At 35.2% G+C, this 22,294-nt stretch overlaps 2 protein-coding genes across 4 annotated transcripts in view; both read right to left on the bottom strand.

The window, feature by feature from the left end:
• The window catches only part of LOC144850066 (uncharacterized), a 140,492-nt gene that overhangs the window by 65,801 nt on the left and 52,397 nt on the right, over positions 1-22,294 (bottom strand). The gene's annotated exons all lie outside the window — the stretch shown is intronic.
• The window catches only part of LOC144850061 (potassium voltage-gated channel unc-103-like), a 49,913-nt gene that overhangs the window by 1,536 nt on the left and 26,083 nt on the right, over positions 1-22,294 (bottom strand). Inside the window, exons 1-9 of one of the 3 annotated variants that reach the window (XM_078707239.1) lie at positions 19,668-19,905; positions 9,240-9,300; positions 8,367-8,834; positions 6,623-6,868; positions 4,996-5,146; positions 2,598-2,806; positions 1,767-2,019; positions 748-941; positions 182-401 (exon numbers count right to left, since the gene is read on the bottom strand). In XM_078707239.1, coding sequence (XP_078563365.1) covers positions 182-401; positions 748-941; positions 1,767-2,019; positions 2,598-2,806; positions 4,996-5,146; positions 6,623-6,868; positions 8,367-8,834; positions 9,240-9,299 — 1,801 coding nt within the window. In that variant the 5' untranslated portion in view covers position 9,300; positions 19,668-19,905. Of the gene's footprint in view, positions 1-181; positions 402-747; positions 942-1,766; positions 2,020-2,597; positions 2,807-4,995; positions 5,147-6,622; positions 6,869-8,366; positions 8,835-9,239; positions 9,301-11,397; positions 11,431-19,667; positions 19,906-22,294 lie in introns of those variants that run through there. The other 2 variants (XM_078707240.1, XM_078707238.1) reach the window with 2 other exon arrangements.

Here is a 22,294-nt window from a genome sequence, read left to right as displayed (position 1 = left end):
CCTAATTCATTAAGAAGACACGTGGAAGAGAGTCGTTTAATCATCTACGGTACCCCAACAGCAGCTACTAAAGGGCAAAGTAAAGTAGGCCTAAGTTTCCATAACTGTGGATTTGAACCACTTCAACAAAACTTTCCACCAAGTTTGGCACTTTCTCATTGCTTTCATGCAATAATATTACCTTCTTTACATTCTTTGGTGACATCTTCGTCAGAAGAGAAGCCAGGAGTGATGTCACGTCCAGCCCACTCTGGTGAAAACTCCAGTAGTCCACTTCCGGATCTGATCATTTCAGAACTGCCTCCAAATCGTCGAGGAGGACATGGAGTCGTTGGAATGCTGGTTCTCCTCGATTTCTTGACTGGTGTTATTGGTTGACCCGCAACTGGAGGAAGATTTTTCTGGAAATGCAAAAATTTAAACCATAATTTCAAATAATCAAACCTAGTTGTCTGACAAAGATTGATAATTCTGTAGTTATTATTAGTAGGCCTAACTAAGATTATTTATAATTGGTTGTAAATGCCTGGAAAAATTTAGTCGTACCAATTCAATCTAACAACAGGACACTCGCATTGCCAAGATAAGAACTCGCATCAGTCCATTGATCTATTGATATTCTCTGTTTCTGTTAACATATCGTGTCGCAGCCACAGATAAACCATCTCAGCATCCTGTTGTTAGATTGCCTTGGTCGTACAAAAGTGCCATTAACGTTTTTCTAATCGAGTTGTTGTGAGTACTTACGTCACGAAGTTCAAATGTTATGTTAACTTTATCTCTCCAATGTTGTTGAAATTCCGGATACGAATCTATGACTTCATAGAGATCACCTCGTGTTAATGACAATAGGTCACAGTAGGTCAATGCTCGAACTGTGCCCTTTGACCTTCCCACTGTACTATATTGACAAAAGTTTTCGCCAAGAATGTCTCCTTTACCTAAACGTCAAAAAGTATAATGCAAAATGGTATAACATAATGTTGGTGGGTTTTCCTCCAAACATGGAGGGAGGGGGGAGGTATAATTGTCGTATGTTTCACATGCCATTCTATCAATGTAATGCACGCCTCTATTATTGCATCAGTGTATAAGAATATAAGTTTCGTTGACAGTTAGGCTTATAAGTGTTTTGCATTGGAGAGTAGATTATATTTAATTTAATCGTTCACAGCTTGTGGAAATGTTTATCGGATTTCAATAAAACATGTTGTTTAAAATTGTTTTCTCATACGCTCTGCATTTTCAGGTCAAACAGACAGGCTCATAGGTTGGTTTAATGACAGAAAAAAGTGTCCAGTGCGACGCTCTGAGTATCTATTTACAATTAGATTCCTACGTTGGACGAATGAATGTTGTATTAACAATGCAAATTGTAATGTAATCGTATGTAGGCCTACTTTCTTGTAACATTGTGTAAATCATTAGAAATCAATACAGACACATTATGGAGAAATAACATGACTAACGTTTCTTGAATATAACAAAAATCACACAAATTAACCTGGGCATGCGTAGTGTCAAGCATAATATAAATAATACATTCGCATTTTAAAAAGATTGTTTATCTTTTACTAAAATTAAAATGACGATTTTATATTAATATCATTATATAAAAATGTGGATAAAACTGGCAACAAGGCTCATCGATTTAAAAATAAATTTCTTTCGATAAATGGTAATTTATACTTTTCTTTAAAAATAAAAACTGAACATGTACGTCAGTGAATTGCGTGTTGCGTCACGTGACAATAAGAACAACTAACCTAGAATTGCAACAACTGCATCCTCATCCAAAATTTCCAAAGATCCTCTTGATATAAAATAAAGCGTTGCCAGGTTATCACCGATGTGAACTAGAACGTCTCCTGGGGCTAAATGAGTGGCTTGAAATTTCATAGATAGCGCCCTCAAACAGCCGACGTTGACACCTTTAAAAGCTGCAGTATTTTTCAATAGATTCCGATTTAGATGGAGGGAGATGTCAGCCTGAAGAAAATCTGGAAAAGTTTTCATTACCTAAAAAAAAAAAATGATATCAAATAATATAATAATTAACACCTTCCATATAAATTTAAATATGATGGTCTACCGCCACCTACCGACACAATAAAGAGTCTATTACTATTAGTTCCAGTTAGGCTAGCTGAAAAAACGATAAAATATGTATTTTATACTTCTTCGATTATTAACTGCTTCAAAATTATTACTTTTAGTTTCATGAGTCATCGATAGCTTGAATTAATAACGACAATGCTCAATATCTGAGATAAAGTGTAGCTCTACTTAAACGTAATTGAAATCTCACAGCTTCTGATAAATAATCTAACAATCTCAGTCAAACAAGTAATCGAACCAATCAAAAGTGGCGGTTTATCTGATTCGTCGTTTTTGATTGGTCAAACTTAAATACGTGCGTGGCACGTCAGTCATTTGCATTTCGTCCTAGTCGGAATCATGCATTTATTATTATATTATTTTAAATAGCATTGTCTTTTCTGTGTTATTAACCATCAACTAATTTTGAGCAATTGTATGTCAACATGAATTTCCGTTTGGACAAATAAAATGAACTATGAACTATGACGTGTACATACTTCATCGATTTCTTGTACGTCACTTTGTTTTGCAGACGTCCACACATGTTTAAAGTACTCCCTCAATCTTTGATTCAATGGGCTCGGCACATTATGAAATTTGATAAATTCTTTGACGAGCGCCATCTGTTGATGATACCTTGCCATTCCTTCATACAGTCGCTCAATGATGGCGGTCATGTTACCGAAAACGCATGCAAACATAAGAGCTGTAACAGAAACATATTTATCTTAATTATATGTAAAGCTCTGTCCACACTATCAAACTTGTGTGATGTGGCCAAATATGATAGTGATATGCCCAAATATGGTAGTGATATGACATCATCATGTCCATATATGGCCACATCACATTTTGTTGTCACATAAAGTTTGATAGTGAAGACAAGTTGGTGAAGAGTTCAATTCATTATTATTTTGGGATTTGATTTGGGAGGGTAGGTTCATGTCAGAAAAAACGAATTAAATAATTTCCAACATTCAGAAATATTGTTAGTTAAAAAAACGTGTGTGGCAGTTTCAATCTTTTATCAATACAGACAACTTCTCTTACAATAAAGTATCTAACCATCAAAACGTTATCTTAAAAATGTATAAAAACATGATCAAAAATTATTACAATAATTGAACGCATTTGAAGCAAAATGTGAATAAACATTTGAGTATTATTCTATGATACTGTTCTTATTGAATACACAGGATTTTTTGAAAAGAAATGTTATCATAATATTACCAGTATTTGATTGACAGAATTTTATTTCCTATAGTCTTCAATAACACCACAAAAGAGACGCAGTAAGATTATCAACGTCTGTACGCACGCGTAAAGATTTGTGTGTGTGGTTTCATTGACGATGGGAATTTTTTACATATTTTTTTACAATATTTAATAGCACACATCATGTTAAGTAAAGAGTAACGTTTATGACCTATATGACAACTAATTAATGGCATTCCTCTGACTGGGTTTATGTTCTATTGAACATAGTATCTAGTTTTACCTATCATGAAACACGTGCTTCTTCTTTTATCAAGATGGGAGAAGATAAAGGTCTCTATTTGTCATCAGGTATAGCACGCATCTGTAGTATTATCTTGAATGCGCAACATTCGCGCCTTTAATCACCATTCCGCGCGCGCAGTTAACACGTGACGAATACAACTAATGCACAACCTACTGTAGATTACTCCTGAGGTTGTCCTTCTAAAAGTTTCTTACTCTTTTAAAAAAAATAATTATCACCAAGATTGCTCTTGGGTAATTTTACTTAGAGATTCTTAAAGATTAGGGACTATACCGATACATAACATACCGTTTGTTGCTATATTCATTACTCTAGATAATAATACTGCTACAGGCTATGTTGATATGAACATAAATTTAACGAATGCTTTTCCAAAAGGTTATTTTTTTCAATTTATCTATTTCTCTCTGATCGAAGACCATAAATCAAGTTATAAAAAATCAGAAAGTAGTGAGTTGTGTTATTCCTAAGACATTTGCTAAGATGTTTGCTAGTACCGTAATTACACTGCGAGGAGCTGTACCCTTTTTCACTGACAACCATGTTGTCATCGTAATCACTAAAATGAAAAATGTTAAAGTGCAAAGTAGTTTGAAAGAAGGTGAATTAGACATTTGAATACTTCCGACGACGACAGATGATATATTATTTTACAGTCCGATTGTTTTGATGCCATTTTTATTCAAAACACTATAGGCTAAGAATAATGATGAGCTAGCTGTATAAATCTAAAGTACGCGCTCCTTGGATCGGTTGCTACGCAACGCAATGACGCGCAGGCAACGCAGGTAATTTGACCAATCACAATTCATATCATTTGTCACTTATGATTGGTCAAATTACGTGCGCTGTGCGTACGTACGTTGGCCTAGCGTTTCGTGCATATCGTAGCAACCTGTTATGCCATGCCAGGAATGGGAAAACATAAATCTATCAGTATCTGTAATTAGCTACTACTGTACTATCGGTAGTTATCGATTCAAAAGCAAAATCAAATTACAGTTTGTATTTTATAATAAGATTCAGAAAGTTTACGAGATATATTTCTCACCAATTCAGAGATATTAAATTGACGCTCGGTAATTGACTTGAGCTGAAATTATTCCCAAAACGCGTTCGTAAAAACAAAACCACGTTCGTAGTAACGCGTTCGAACGTGTTTATGGGCTGCGTTCGAACGTGTTCATGGGTCGCGTTTCGAACGTATTTACGGGTTGCGTTTCGAACGAGTTTGTGAGTTGCGTTCGAACGTGGTTATGAGTTGTGATACTTAACTTTGCGCAATGCGTACGCTTATAACGAATCCAAATAAATTTTTACCAATAGATGAGGTCAGAGCACTATTACGTAATCAATGAATTGCGTGTACTTACATCCAAGAAGCATAATGCAGATGGAGAAGAGCTTCTCGGCTTCGGTGTTAGCAGATACATTACCAAACCCTACAGTAGTCAAAGTGGTTAGTGTGAAGTAGAGCGCAGTCAGGTATTGCGCTTCTGTTGACGGTCCACTATCCGTTTCGTTCTAGAAATGAGAACGCCAGATAATTAGCTTAATTATTATGTAAAATAAAGTGCATTTTAGTTAAAAGCCGAATTTCATACTAATGCTTGGTTCCCACTAGAGACGCAACACAAGGACGTAACGCAACGTAATTGATTTGACTAATCACAAGCGATGGATTATTCGAACTGTCGCTTGTCATTGGTCAACACGCTTGCGTTGCCTTTACGTCCTTGCGTTACGTTCTAGTGGGACCACGCTTTAAAGACAAATTACGTTCGAGCGGTAACGGTAAGCGGAAAACCGCGTAGTTTATCCCACGTTTAAGTGTCTGTATCTCCGCGTTTTGTGTAAATGGTCATAAGAAAAACATAGATTCAATATTTTTTGCCGCTTTCTATTAATTACCGCTTACCGTTACCGCTCGTCTGTGTAAATCGGTCTTAAAGCGCCCCATTTATTTGTCAACTATGTCTTAAGTAATATAATGTTTACTATTACTGTTTAGTAGTAGTAATTAATTTAGTGTGATACTATTGTGATATTGAGTAAATACATTGTGTGTTCGAATCATTCTATTTTTGGTAGTATGTCATTTCGTTGTTTGATTTAATGCAACATTACTCTAAGGTCCAAATAGAAATATGAAACAACCACATGACGCATTGAGAGCGGCATGTGCCACGACCACCTGTGCATTTGAAGAGCGATCTTGAGAGGACAGATTAACATTAATGTCATTTATTTTATTCATTAATTTGACCACTGGATGTTAACGAAGGCAGGTGATGACGCTAAGTGCATCACAGCCTGTCTCATTATTGAACTGTGAAAGGAGTGGAAAGGTCTCGAGGACAAAGAAAACAAATGTCAATCAGGCAGTGAGGAGGCGCGCGCGTTCAAATGCAAATGAGTGGAAATGGCCACGACGACAAAGACAACAAATGTCAATCAGGCAGTGAGGAGGCGCGCGCGTTCAAATGCAAATGAGTGGAAAGGGTCACGAGGACAAAGAAAACAATGTCAATCAGGAAGTGTTATGAGCGCGCGCGTTCATATGCAGTCGAGCATACACGTGTACAACCATCACTTGGCTTCGTCTAATGCGAACCACCATTATTCTCAAACCCAAATAATTATGTTTAACCAGTTTTAACTATCTTTTGATTTGATTGTGCAAGTGTTTAGTTCCGGATATTAGGGGACAATACATATTTAATGAAACCTTAATATTGGTCCCAACTTGGACGCGGGCAATACAAATGAGTTGACCAATCACAAGCGCCTTTTGCATGATGATTTATTGCATCGTGATTGGTCAAATTACTTGCGATGCGCTTACGTCCTAGTGGGAACCAATCTGTTAATCTGAACTATACAACATGGTTTCTGCGCTCTACTGGAAATGTTTTTGGATGGCCTGCTTTTTTGGAAATAGGAGATGGGTTTTTGGAAATAATAGAGGTTTTTTTGGGTTTTTTTGGAAATAATACTTACTGTATAGGGTTCTTGTATGTCTTTTGCTAACTTTGCTATCCAACCCGAGTAGTTCTGTTTGCTACGTTCTGCGTCACCAATCGCGTACCATATACAAGCCATCCAATGGGCGACCAGTGCAAAGGTCAACATGAGGAGGCAGACAACAGCTGGACCATACTGTGAATATCTGTCCAGCTTTCGCGCCACTCTAAGTAACCTGAGCAACCTTGCAGTTTTCAACAATCCCATGGTTGTTGTGGTTTTCTTTAAAAAGAAGCAAAAGATGATAAATGCAGTATGCTACATAAGTTGGGTATAAAATCATAATACACCGTTGGGGGCGCTACTTCCTCTATGTTTATACATAGTGTTTTCTCAATGTTCATGTTGTAAATCTAATAATGCCTTGCGGATTTATAATTTCAAACTACAATTTTGTGACGTCATCATGGTTAACCATTTCCATCACACGGTTCACTATTTCCATCTATTATATAATAACTATTTAGGTACAAAGGACTGACGCAAAGCAACCCACGCATACATAGTTCACGTACGCGTAAACTAGTACACTGGTTTTCTATTTGCTATAGCAATCTAAACTTGTTTTGTACCGAGCGCAGCACGCATAATGTAATAATATTTATATCTAGTTTTCTTCATGGGCAATTTTTACCCTTGTGGTTAAATCACTTGCGTTGCGCGTCTTTGAATCGCGTCCATGACAACCAATCACGTCCTAGTGGGAATTAAGTTTTACCATGCATAACATACTTTACTTTACTAATCATTAATTGCAGACTACAATATAATTGTTTTTATCTCTTCATTTTCTACATAATGCTGTAAAAAATAGCAGCAACACAGCTTATTTATGAAGCAATTTTATGTAATGTTTTCTACTAATAACGTATTTCTCCTTTTAACCGCCTGCTCTGGATCATATGACTCCATTTACATTGAGCAGAAAAACGGAGCATGACATTATATTTTTTAAACCCATGATTTAAATCCTAGTAAAAGTGTAACGTTTTCAATATTTAAGCTGCCTGCTGATTTACGGAAGGAATTCTGCTGCTCTCTGTTGAAATCGATAATGTCGAGTATTCAAGAGAAAGTAGAATGTAATTAAGTAGATTCGCGAAAAGAATAATGTTAGCAAAATGCAAACAAGTTCTGATATTTTTTATACTATACTATTCATAGAGTACATATTTCACTTAAGGATTATTATTGATACTGACGGTGGTTGAAAATGTATGATTATTGTGACTATGATGATGATGATGACGGTGATGATGATTATAATGAATGATGATGACGACGATGATGATGATGATGACGGTGATGATGATGTGATAATGATGATAATGATGATGATGATGATAATGGTGATGATGATGATGAATGATAATGATGATGATAATGGTGATGATGATGACGGTGATGATGATGTGATAATGATGATGAATGATAATGATGATGACGACGATGATAATGATGATGATGATAATGATGATGATGGTGGTGATGATGATGATGTGATAATGATGATGATGAAGATGATGTGATTATGATGATGAAGATGATAATAATTATGATATTGATGATGACGACGATGATGATATAGTCATAATCTTAATTGAGATAGTTGATATATTGATGAGGCTAGAGTGTCAGTGATAAATTAAAACAACAAGAACCATTACAATGATTATGTTCATATACGTTTACAATATTGAAAGATAAAATGTGAACTGACCTCATCAACGGAAGCGCCAAAAAGTATAAGATCAAAGGGAATGGCCGCCATGGCGTCAATAAAGAACCATCCTTTTAGATAGTGAGCTGCAATATCATACGGATTTGATATTACTTCGCCTTTATTATCGTCCACGTAAGTGGTTCGAAAGTTTATTAGAATATCGAATATAAACATGACGTCCACAATGAGATCTATAATAATCAATGGGTTGGTATAACTTGAAGACGGTCCTTGGCTATCCCTCGTCTCGGCCTCTTTGTTCAGTCTAGCCCGCTTTGTGTCGTCTTTGAGTAGGAAGGCTACGGAGTATGGTGTTAAGATTGTCGTGTAGAGCACAAGCAGGAGTATGAACCAGTCCCAGACGGCTTTGAACGGCGAATAATGAAGGATTGTGCAGGCATGAAGTTGACGTTTACGACGCAGATTGTTGTGATTTATCTCGTCTGAAGTCAGATACTTCTTTTGCTGTAAAATGATAATAAAATAAATTGATAACGAGTAATAATTAATCATCATTATCATTTTCATCAGTTATCAATTGATAACGAGTAATAGTTAATCATCATTATCATCTTCGTCAGTTATCAATTTATACATTTTTAGTGATGGTGGTTTGACTGTCAATTAAGGCTTGTTTATCCAAGTAGGGGATGTGCACTGCAATATCAAATATCTAATGTTAAATTAACAATTAAAGAACGTAAAAACAATGTTTATAGATAGGCCCATTACTTTATTTATTATGACGTCATAAGATGGATAATTTTCACTTTTTCTAAAACAGTACAAAATAATTCGGTATTTACATCTCCAAACATCTCATTAGTATTGTTTGTATGACGTCATAATTAGATTTCAAAGACCACTTACATGCGAATCTATCGACGTTGCCGTTGACAACCTACTTCTAAACTCCTCCATCTTGACCATTCTAAAAATAGAAAACAATATTACATTAAATAGGCCTAATCGTGAGTCATCATAAAGATTGAGAACGCGGCGTAAGAACGTACGCGCAACGCAAGTATTTTGACCAATCACAGGCGCCAGTTCGGATGATCCGTCGTTTGTGATTTGTCAATGTTTACTTATGTTACGTGTACGTTGATGCGTTGGGAACCAAACATTACTTTGCCATGTCTATATTTATTGACGGCGGAAGCAGGCTTCCCTATATACATCAATACGCTATAGGCGTATAATTAGTATTGTCAGCAGAAATACAGTTCTCTAAACGTATTGAGTGTGTATATACACGTTGCAAACGCGTCAACTGTGATTGTTTTGCGTCAACAAGTTAAATCTCGATCGCAGCAATCCATCAACGTCAGTTGTTGAATTTAATTTAATGATTGAAACACAATTAATGAGTTAATTTTGAATAGTCTAGACAAAGCAGTATTGAAACAATTTAGAGAGTTTCCACGATACGACCTAGGTCAACCCTCGTGATTTCGAGTGGCCACTCGTAAACCACGAGTGGTCAATCATTGTCTGGAAAATAATTGCTTACATGATAAGATTCCTATAAAATGGAAGACAAGATCGAGATTGAATCTTATCTACCTATCACGTTAATGTACAGTGTACTTTTCCTGAATTTAATCAACAAAAGATAGTTGTATAAGATATTGGCAAACGATATCTGATGGAGAGACAGATAGACATAACATCGGTCACAAATTCAAGTGTTATTCCTTTGGTGTTCCATTTCTTAGCATATTATTTTATGTTTAATAAGAAATGGAAAGTACCCATGAGATAAAAGTTAACACTGTGTGCAAACATTTATTAAGCACAGCCCGTTTACTTGTTACAAACACGGTATCTCGATACACCAAACATATTATTTATCTCCTTATCATCCCAACTTATCTCCTATCATACAATCTTCTGATCTTATCTCATTTTATCGTCAATCATCTCATCTTATCTCCTATCATCTCATCTTATCTGATGTACTCTTATCTTATATCTAATCATACCATGTGATATGATGTTATCCCATATTATCTCCAATGATCACATCTTATTTGATCACATCTCATTTGATCTTATCCCATCTTATCTCCAGTCATCCCAACTCATATCCTATCATACAATCTTATATGATCGTATCTCTAATCATCACATCTCATCTTATCTCATCTTATCTCCAATCATCCAAACCTATCTCTTATCATACAATCTTCTGATCGTATCTCTAATCCTCACATCTCATCTGATCTAATCCCATCTTATCCCCAGTCATCCCAACTTATCTCCTATCATACGATCTTATCTGATCGTATCTCCAATCATCACATCTCATCTCATCTCATCTTATCTCATCTTATCTCCAATCATCCAAACCTATCTCCTATCATACAATCTTCTGATCGTATCTCTAATCCTCACATCTCATCTGATCTTATCCCATCTTATCCCCAGTCATCCCAACTTATCTCCTATCATACAATCTTATATTATCGTATCTCCAATCATCACATCTTATCTGATCTTATCCCATCTTATCCCCAGTCATTCCATTTTATCTCATCACTTAATCCTAAATCTTGTCGCTTAATCTCACCATAATCTCATATTTCAGTGCAATCACCTTGTTTGTCGGATCTAGGATATCTGTCATCACTCTTGTTCAATTCCTAATTAGTTTGAAGCTACAAAACCTGATTAACACATGCCTAATTTAATTGTTCTTACACAGACCGTAGTAATTGACAGATGACTTGAATGCTATTTCCAAAGAGCAAACACTCTCATCACTTTTAACATTGACGAAAAAAAGTAAACTAGCTCTGAAAATAATATAACAAACAAAACAACATACGAACACCATTTAATAAGTAAGTATAAATGCAGAATAAAATGTAATATTAAATATCTGCAATTCATCTTCTGTTAATTTGCATATTTCAATAGTGGTTTTACAAGTAAACTGTAACACACATTACTGTTACTATTGTTCGAGTAAATGTTTGTACCTCCTCATATTTGTGTAATAATAAAATAAGTATAACGTGTTTACATTTGGGTCTTGAGTCTTTTACGTTAACGACAGCTGCCAAAGCAGATCCACCTAAAAACCTATAATAACACTTAGATAGAATTTCACTTTCAAGAAAATTATTCGAAACATTCTTGAATGTATCCGTCAGCTCTTTATCCTAGAATCGATTTTTCGCTGCGGAGCTTCAGCTGTGTCGCCGCTTGAGCGAAGAAAGCTTGGATATACGTGTAAACCAAGACGGGCCTAGCGATTCGGTGTCATTACGCACAGTAATGATTTGTCGCGTGAAACAAGAGAGATTGCGTTACACATAGCTTAACGGTCGAGTTGGTGACGCATTTACGGTTCATCGCGTTAATTTTTATCGGTCATTATTGAACCTTTGAGATATTAGAGATGTTAAAAGAAAAAAGATAATATTAGGATAAAATAAACGGAATCTCAGTTAGAAAATAATTGAATGGTTGCATAAATGTTATAATGAACAAACAAAACATGGGCTATACTGCAGTTTTTAAAAAATAAACATTATGTTTAAATTGAATTAAGCTGGTGTTACTTATATTACTATAAGAAATCACGCGTAAGTAAATTCAAAAATTTCAGCGTATGTTTCATAATTCTTAATCGCGCCTTTTTTTGCAGGCGGTATTCGATCGGTAGGTTTTGGCGCGTTGTCGGTGTGATCGCCTGAAGACCTTCCGGTTGAATCGACAAAGATAATGATTTGGTTATATCGTGGCAATTTTGTCGACTTGTCAATGTATCATTTAGCGTGTAGACATATTGTACCGGTGCACATGTGTTAGTTGACGTTAATTGGAATCGTGCGATGACCCCGCGGCCTAATTTAGAAAATTCGATGAGATTCGCCGCATTCTATAAAGTCTCTTAAAGTCTCATATGTACATATCCTCGACCCTCTCTCTTGATTGGTCAAATTACTTGCGTTGGAGTTACGCGTTGGGACGTTAGCACAACGCAGACCCATCACCACGCGACGGATGAGTTTAGCGTACCGTAGGTGTTGACTCGAGCGATATAGTAATAGAGCGCTCTCTATCTATCCTTTCACTATACTGCTGAACTGTTTTTTTTAATATTTAAATATATTGCATAACATGAGTGACTAGGTCGCTTTATTGTATTAAATTTTAGGCTTTCAGCCTCCTATTAAATCAAAGTCATTATTTTAATTGCTATGAAGTCAATAAAATGCCAAAACCCACACACTACGAAACAGTCAGCCATCTCATTGACGCTTACAAAATATAATTAGAGGAAAAGGTAAGGTACATCCTCCAATGGACATTTAGATAAAATACTAGGCGAGAAAACAGTGACCAATACCCACTGGTACCTCTATTTATCGTCAGAACCTGGTCATGCGTAAAATTATCTAGAAACTCAATTTCAATTTTGTCATGTCCTTATAGCGCAATGATTCTCCAATCTGACGAATAATTCAATTCAATGACGTCATACGAACAAATGTTGAAACCAATCTGGTGTTAGCGATCATAGGTGCAGAAATTGAATATTTTACAAGAGAGTATGAATATTTTTCAAGCTATAATAGGCCTAGCTAGTTTACTGATTTAATTATAATAATTGTGAATAGTTATATCGTCTGTTTTTTTAAACAGTTATATCGTCTGTTTTTTTAAACAGTTATATCGTCTGTTTTTTTAAACAGTTATATCGTCTGTTTTTTTTTTAAACCGTTATATCGTCTGTTTTTGAAAACCGATTTATCTAATGATTTGCTAATTGAAACATGCAATATGCCAATGTACTAATATATTTTTATTGTGTAATTGTGCATATATTATAATGTAAATGGATTTCGAAAAGAACAACATCAAAGATGTTCTTGTTTTTTAAATATTTGAATAAGATACTGTACAAGTATCTGAAACGTGTGAGACGCATGGCACAGCTAAACTACGACATTCAGGAAAGGAGCAACATTATGGAACATCTTCATACAGGATTATGGAATAACATTATGGAACAACATTATCGAACAACATTATGGAATAACATTATGGAACAACATTATCGAACAACATTATGGAATAACATTATGGAGCAACATTATAGAACAACATTATGGAACAACATTATGGAGCAACATTATCGAACAACATTATGGAACAACATTATGGAGCAACATTATCGAACAACATTATGGAATAACATTATGGAGCAACATTATAGAACAACATTATGGAACAACATTATGGAGCAACATTTTGGAGCAACATTATAGAACAACATTATGGAACAACATTATGGAGCAACATTATCGAACAACATTATGGAACAACATTATGGAGCAACATTATCGAACAACATTATGGAATAACATTATGGAGCAACATTATAGAACAACATTATGGAACAACATTATGGAGCAACATTTTGGAGCAACATTATAGAACAACATTATGGAACAACATTATGGAGCAACATTTTGGAGCAACATTATAGAACAACATTATGGAACAACATTATGGAACAACATTATAGAACAACATTATGGAACAACATTATGGAACAACATTATCGAACAACATTATCGAACAACATTTTGGAGCAACATTATGGAGCAACATTATAGAACAACATTATCGAACAACATTATGGAATAACATTATGGAGCAACATTATAGAACAACATTATGGAACAACATTATGGAGCAACATTATCGAACAACATTATGGAACAACATTATGGAGCAACATTATCGAACAACATTATGGAATAACATTATGGAGCAACATTATAGAACAACATTATGGAACAACATTATGGAGCAACATTTTGGAGCAACATTATAGAACAACATTATGGAACAACATTATGGAGCAACATTATCGAACAACATTATGGAACAACATTATGGAGCAACATTATCGAACAACATTATGGAATAACATTATGGAGCAACATTATAGAACAACATTATGGAACAACATTATGGAGCAACATTTTGGAGCAACATTATAGAACAACATTATGGAACAACATTATGGAGCAACATTTTGGAGCAACATTATAGAACAACATTATGGAACAACATTATGGAACAACATTATAGAACAACATTATGGAACAACATTATGGAACAACATTATCGAACAACATTATCGAACAACATTTTGGAGCAACATTATCGAACAACATTATGGAACAACATTATCGAACAACATTATGGAACAACATTTTGGAGCAACATTATAGAACAACATTATGGAACAACATTATGGAACAACATTATGGAACAACATTATAGAACAACATTATGGAACAACATTATAGAACAACATTATGGAACAACATTATGGAACAACATTATGGAACAACATTATGGAACAACATTATGGAACAACATTATGGAACAACATTAAGGAACAACATTATGGAACAACATTATGAAACAACATTATGAAACAACATTATGAAACAACATTATAGGACAAATGGAAAAAAAATTATGAAAAAAAAACACTAACACTATGAAATATTATCATTATAAAATGTAGTGGAGCAACAACATCATAGGACAAAGTTGGAATATTATCATATAATATTATAGAACAGGGAACATCATTGTACAACATTATGGAACATTATGGAATATTTCATATATTATATAAGATAATGGAGCAACACCATATACAGCTTGTGTCACGGAACAATATTATCAGACAACATTATGGATATCATAATAAAACATCATGAAACACCATCCTGAAACATCTTCGTCGAACAATATAATATAACCACTTTCCATTCTAATGCTGTTCTATTGTTTTAGAATTTAAATGAATTAAATTCTTTTACTCTTGTTTATTTGTGTAATTTCTATACAGACTTGAATTAATCGAATTATAAGATTTGATAAACATTGAGTCATTGCGAATATTCGGATGGTAATTAATCCCATGGGGCACTTTCAATGAAGGTTGGGACAAATTAGTGACAATTGCCGAAGAATTCACGCGCGACGACTATTGAAACGGGACCGTAGATTACAAACGCATTTAACCGAAACGAGGAAGAACGTGGAACAACGCATCTAACAAACAACTCGAATCAACCGTTGACGGATGTACTGTGAGTTGGGAGGGGGAGTGGGGGAAGTGGTTTGTGTGGAAACCAAACAATCACTGGGTCACTCCGGTTGAGAAGGGGGAAGACACGCGTCGCGAGTACGCAGCTGTATTGCGTCGACGGATAGGAATGACGAGGCGCTAGCGGTGGGTTGATCTGCCCGTATAGACGAAGTTGTTTAGCAAACTGTCTGAGGTTTAAGTAAATTATGTGTGCTTTTAAGAAAACATCTCTTACGAAAATGTGTAATTATTTCTGGCACAATGATTAGTCATCTTCTGTACCCATATCTCAAAACTCCCCAAAGATATATCATAGCTCGAAAACGAGCTACAATGGTTGCCATTCAAGATATTCAACAATGTCTAAACATTTCACAGTTTCTGCTAAAACAAATCGTATACAATTTATTTAACTTATTAGTTTTCTAAATCCTACAATTAATTGAAGTGCCTAATATATTAATAAGAACAATAAATATAACGTCAATGTTAATTCAACTTTTGTAACTTTCCTTAAACATGTAATCTATCCAATTACAAAGCATTACAACTGAAGGATATCGGCACCTAACCAATAATGAAAACATACCATAAGTCGGTATTAGCCGTTAGAAGAATAATATCTTTATCAAATCCGTTAATTTACACTAAATATTCTATAATGGCGGATCATTGGCTCTATTGTTAATCCTGCTGTTTTACTGTCTGTCCACAATACATGGTTTGCCAGCCAAATTGAAACGTAACTACTTCATAAGCTGGGCGGAATTTTTACTTGGTTTCTTCCATCTTTGTTGAATCTTATCACACAGAAAACAGTAAATAAGTTCTATTAATCCGATTTTGATACATTGGTTTTAAATTAGGATTATTAATCTTCATAATCATTATAAAAATAACTCTAGAGTTACTCTAATTTGTGTTGGACAAGAGTGGGTTATTTTTTTGCGCGCGTGCTTACGTCACAAACCGGAAATATAATGATTTACAAGGTTTACTCAGTTTATCGTAGTGTTGTTTATTATTTAAAAAAATTATCGAGATTAATATATTTATATAGCTATGATGAAATTGATTAAGGAAATGTTGATCAAGACAGAACCATCGAGGATGATAGGCCAAGAGCAGCATCTTATTTCAATACATTAATAACATATTGCACCAACAACTGTTGTTTCAATTGATTTTAATTACGATTGTTAAGACTCTCAGAAACCGAATACATTATCGTCTGTTTGGACCCTGTAGCAGACGACCAACTTGCGAGCGCGCTACACGATTACAAAAACACTTTTAGTAATACTATGCTGCTACATTCCCAGTTATCGGTAGCGTTTATCCAAAGTTACCTAAAGCTCTGTCTACACTATCAAACTTTATGTGACAACAACATGTGATGTGCCCATATATGGGTACATGATGATGTCATATCACTACCATATTTGGGTATATCACTGCCATATTTGGGCCCATCACACTTTTTTTGGCAAATTTGTTTGATAGTGTAGACAGAGCTTTACAAATAAATTAAGGCACAAGACACGTTTCCTTCATACGACAAAAGAAAAACATGCTGCAGTAAAAATATTTCAATTTTGTAAAAATAAATAAAATGATGAAATATAATTTCGCCATCGAAAAAAACAAACGAATATAAACTAGATTCTAGCCTACTGCTGGAGAAAACAGGACCGTGAGGATGGCGGTGACTAGATGATTACTGCTTGCGTAAAAGCTTGAACTATGACGACTGTATAATGGCGCGCTTACTGAGGCGTAAAACGCTTGCGTAAGAGCTTGAACGACTGCGTAATGGCGCTTATTGAGGCGTAACGCTTACGTAACAGCTTGCTGTGATGACTGCGTAATGGCCTTTACTGACACATCACTATAGGAATTAATGTTCTAAAGATGAGTTTAAGGTTTGAATAAAAAAAAGGATTTAAAATCCAATTTAAGTTATCTGCGCCATGAGCGACGACCCATGCATTTACCGAATCACTTATCTACGTCTAATGGCGCAACATTATTTACATAATTTCTATTAAGAGAACATTACATTACACGTATACGGGGTATTAAGGGGCACGATGGCGCATAGAACATTGCTCGTTACCATAATACTTATTGATTAACCCTGAGTCGGATGGAATTAAGTGTGAACAATATTCATATGACGAAGATTGCATGAATGTAACAACTAGGATAATTTTAGAGAAAGTGAGGATGAAAAATAAAAATCAACAGGCGATTTGAAACTAAAGCTAGTCTAAAAAAAAGACAAAAAAACGTGATGTGCCCATATATGGACATGGTGATGTCATATCACTACCATATTTGGGCATATCACTACCATATAAGGGAACATCATCAAATTGATAGTTTAGACAGAGCTTTAGATTAAACCGACAACGCGTCAAGGAGGACGATAACAAGCATGGTTATGATGAAATAAAAATTATGGAGAATGTATAGTAAAGCAATCACTGATGTATCAAGATGTTGACGCGATGACGCGTCTGTTCGTTCTATCATTACTTTTCTTTAGTCCATATGGTCATTTGAATAATTGCTGTTTCAAATTTATTAAACACCAATATCAGTCATTGTATCACGTTGCCAATACAGTAATTGAAATTGACCGGCAAATAAAGTCCATATATTTCGTCCAATGTTATACAATGCCAGTGTTATTGACCGTTCTTACATATCCTACTAATTACTGCTGCTAATTATTCTTCTTGGTTGTCTAAAGCTTTGGTTCCCACTCTGACGCAACTCAAGGGCGAATTGACCAATCAAGCATCAGTTCGAATGATTCATCGTTCTTGATTGGTCAATTCGCTTGCGTTACGGCTTACGTGCGTGCGTCTCTGCGCCAAGTTTTAAGCTCTCTGTCTACACTATCAAACTTTATGTGACAAAAAAAATGTAATATATGGACATGATGATGTCATATCACTGCCATATTTAAGCATATCACTACCCATATTTGGGCACATCACACTTTTTTTTGTTTATATGGCCTAATTTCTTTTGCGCATGCCTTTGATTTTGGTTTAGAAATTAAGGATAATATGGAGTTTTCCTGCCAATCGACGCAGCAGAGTAAAAATGACATTCAGCGCACGCCCACCAGTGAGACACAAGACATGCGTAGTGTGAAATACCTTCTCGAGAGGGTATTGGCGCAAACAATGTTACTCACTCGTGCGTATGTTATAAGATGCTGTGTAACCATATCAATATAATCTTAACAGTAAATGCAATCGTGTGTGAACGGACGTTATCGATGGATTTTACATACAAGGACATGGCTATAGAACCGACAACTGGGACGTAGTATATAACACCCATTGATACGCCAGTGACATGATTATGTTATTAAAATACACCAAGAATCCAGTTGAGAGATAACATGTAATTTACAATGCTCTTAATAATTAGTATTTATATTATTTATCATCTCAAAGAAATCTTATCCAATTTAGTAACACAGATGCGCCACGTTATATAATAAAATAAATAGATGTAATCTATATTATAATTGAAACGAACTTTAATTTACGGTAACCATTGTATTGATCTCCCGCGAAAAAATAGGCCTACATATATAAACGGCATTCCTATGAGTTAAAAATAGTTTGAAATACTTCATTGCTAAAACAAAAAGACTCTTGTTATCAATCTGTTGTAATAAGTGCATACGCAACATTTATGTAAGGGACGAATTATTCGAGTCAGTCTTTCAGAGAAAGGAGAAGGGACCGTTTTGAAGACAAACAATTACGTCAATTTAGTTAGACAAAAATGAAGATCAATTTACTTCGAACTTTGGTCTCTACGTCATAAAATGTGTACGTTTAATACCACGTGACGTGTTTAGGCCTAACGTCGAAAAATGTGTTATAGCAAGCTAGGCTACTGTATAGGTACTTAAAAAATAGACATGTCCAACGAGAGCAGGGCTAAACAGTACTTGACGAAGAGGCAAACATAAGTCTTTACGTAAGTCTATGTGACAAACAGATGCGATTGGTACCACGGTTAGAATCTTCAAGTCAATAATTCAACAAAACGAAACTTTATAGTTTCAATTTATCATTTTACTTTACTAATATTTAAACTGTAAGCAAATACACAATTTATATTGCACATGTACTCACCACTTTTTATAAGAGAGTTTCCCAACACACAATTCCTTTAGACAATATTTGTTCCTGACTGGTTTTTGTTAAACCAATAATTGTTGTAAAACTGGCAGCGTGTTTAGGGTCGATTTGCTTTTGAATTCTTTTCTGCGGGTCGATGTAAAATCGATAAAACGAAAGAAAGATCTAAGGGCTGATACTGCCAGCAGTAACTACTCTCTTAGTTTGGTTCGATACAATATTGTTCGCACCATTGAACATCGCTCAAGTTTTATCATTAAAAAATAAAATGTTAATTAATTATTTCTTATTAGCATCATCTGTGTTTTTTCATTCTAATCTACTCAAAACACTTGATTGGTCATATAAGGGAATTAACAAAAGGAAGAAACATTAAACATTAACAATACTAAGCTAGCTCCATGCACGCAGAAATAACTGGGCATGATCGTAACACACACAACATTCCCTAAAACACAAGGCACTTTACTGAACTGGCGCTCCATAAACGAACTATGCAACACTAACAGTATTTTGCATTCCATACCCGCAGAAATATAACATGCACTGATCAGGGCCGTAGCCAGCATGAGGCATACGAGGCACTCGCCTCGTCTGAATTTTTTAATTTTCACTACCCACCCCAATTTCCCCAGCAGAGATAGTCATATTTTATATTAATAATTATATTTAAAGCATCTTTGTCTCTTCTCGTCTTTCAACCTCTCGTAGACCTTGCTGATGGCCATGGTCATAAAAGACACTGTTACTGGGCACGTAACCATCGGACACTAGCATAACTGTGCGTTCCATACACGCAGAAACATACACATATCTTTTTCTTTTCTCAATAAATATACAGGTATGAATAACATGATTGAATTATAAACTTGGACACTTATATTAATGTTAAAAGTAAAATGTATTTTTAATTAATTTATTCACATTTATTCAGCACTTTGTTAAATACAATACTACAGGGATCTTACAGAGACAAGTCTATGTACTGTACTTCACAAAGAAAAACATAACAAAATATGTATAGAGTATATGAATGTTTTTTTATTTATTCTATTGTAAAAGTAAGCTAAAACCCCTTTGCAAGAATTGGTAATCCAATAACCTCAAACAGTGAACTATCATGTGCATTTTATGGAAGTCATTTTGAATTAACAATCTTAGCTTTTGACGATATATGTTCATTTATTCATAAGTTTTCTCGGAAAAGATCATGTGGTTCGGAACGATATGCTTTGGGAAGTGGGCAAATCGATAATAAAGCCGGGTTGATAGACTGGGTTTCTTTAAAATACCTTTAATTACTTTACACCTACAGATCAAAAACTATATACATTAATCTTTACATGAATTAGTAATAACGAAAGAAAATATATAAAGCAGTGTGAAGAAGCCTCTCACGCACGTACGCGCGCGCATGTTATAAACCTACGTTTGAACGGATATCAAGGCACGCATTGATCCTGATAACATACCTAAACCAAGTAACCAACGGTGCTCCTCTAAATGAAAAAAAAGACCATCTTTATTGGATAATGTAAACTCAATCTCATTTTTCTAATCTTTCCTCAACATTCAACTTCATTGGTAATTCTTTGCACTACATAACTAACGAAGTAAAAACCTGTGAATAATATGTCAAAGGTCACCAAAATATTTTTTTTTTCAATTATTTTTATTGGAGATGAGCTGACTTGTAATTGTTGAATGTCTAGAATGTACTTGCAGCCAATTAAGGTGTTCTAACGAAGACGGAAATTGAAATTGAACGTACTCTGTGCAGGATTATGCACGATGGCGATAAGAATATGTGTATTTAAGATTAACCATGCGACAAATAAAATCCGCTATAATCAAAATCTTAATGATGGCCAAGAGACTATGCTAACATAATGTAAACGCTGAATTTCAATATGAGATATGTGCGTGAGATATTTGCGTGAGATATGTGCGTGAGATATGTACATGAGATATGTGCGTGAGGTATATGTGCGTGAGATATGTACATGAGATATGTGCGTGAGATATATGTGCGTGAGATATTATATGTGCATGATAATGAAATCAATTAACAAAACGAGTGAAAGAATTGGTAGATTATTCGAACTGTCGCTTGCCATTGGTCAACTCAATTACGTTGCGCTTACGTACGTCGTAAGGCTTGGTTCCTACTAGGACTCAACGTAAGGACGTAAGCCGCAACGCAAGCGAATGACCAATCACAGGCGATGGTTTAGTCCAGCAGTGGCTTGTCATTGGTCAACTCGCTTGCGTTGCGGCTTACGTCCTTGCGTTGCGTATCTAGTGGGAACCACGCTTAGCGTTGCGTATCTAGTGGGAACCACGCTTAGCGATGCTTCATAGTGCTTTAGGACGTAGAGCAAAGACGGATGCTCCACGCCACTAATGTGACCGACCAGATTAATTTCGTCGCGTCCTAGTGGCAGCAACAAATGCTATGACAACCTAATACGCATATTGAATGCCATGGTTTCACGATGTCAAGGTGATTTAATTATTTCAATACGTGATATCTAAAGATAACAATTTCTAGAAATCATGGACACATCCATACAAATATGATTACACTAACACATATTAACAATATCATATTCGTTATAAAG

Source organism: Antedon bifida, chromosome 8 (genome assembly GCF_963402885.1).
Source record: "Antedon bifida chromosome 8, ecAntBifi1.1, whole genome shotgun sequence".
NCBI lineage: Eukaryota > Metazoa > Echinodermata > Crinoidea > Comatulida > Antedonidae > Antedon > Antedon bifida.
Note: the sequence above shows the minus strand (reverse complement) of the source record. Positions and strands in the feature narration are given on the sequence as shown.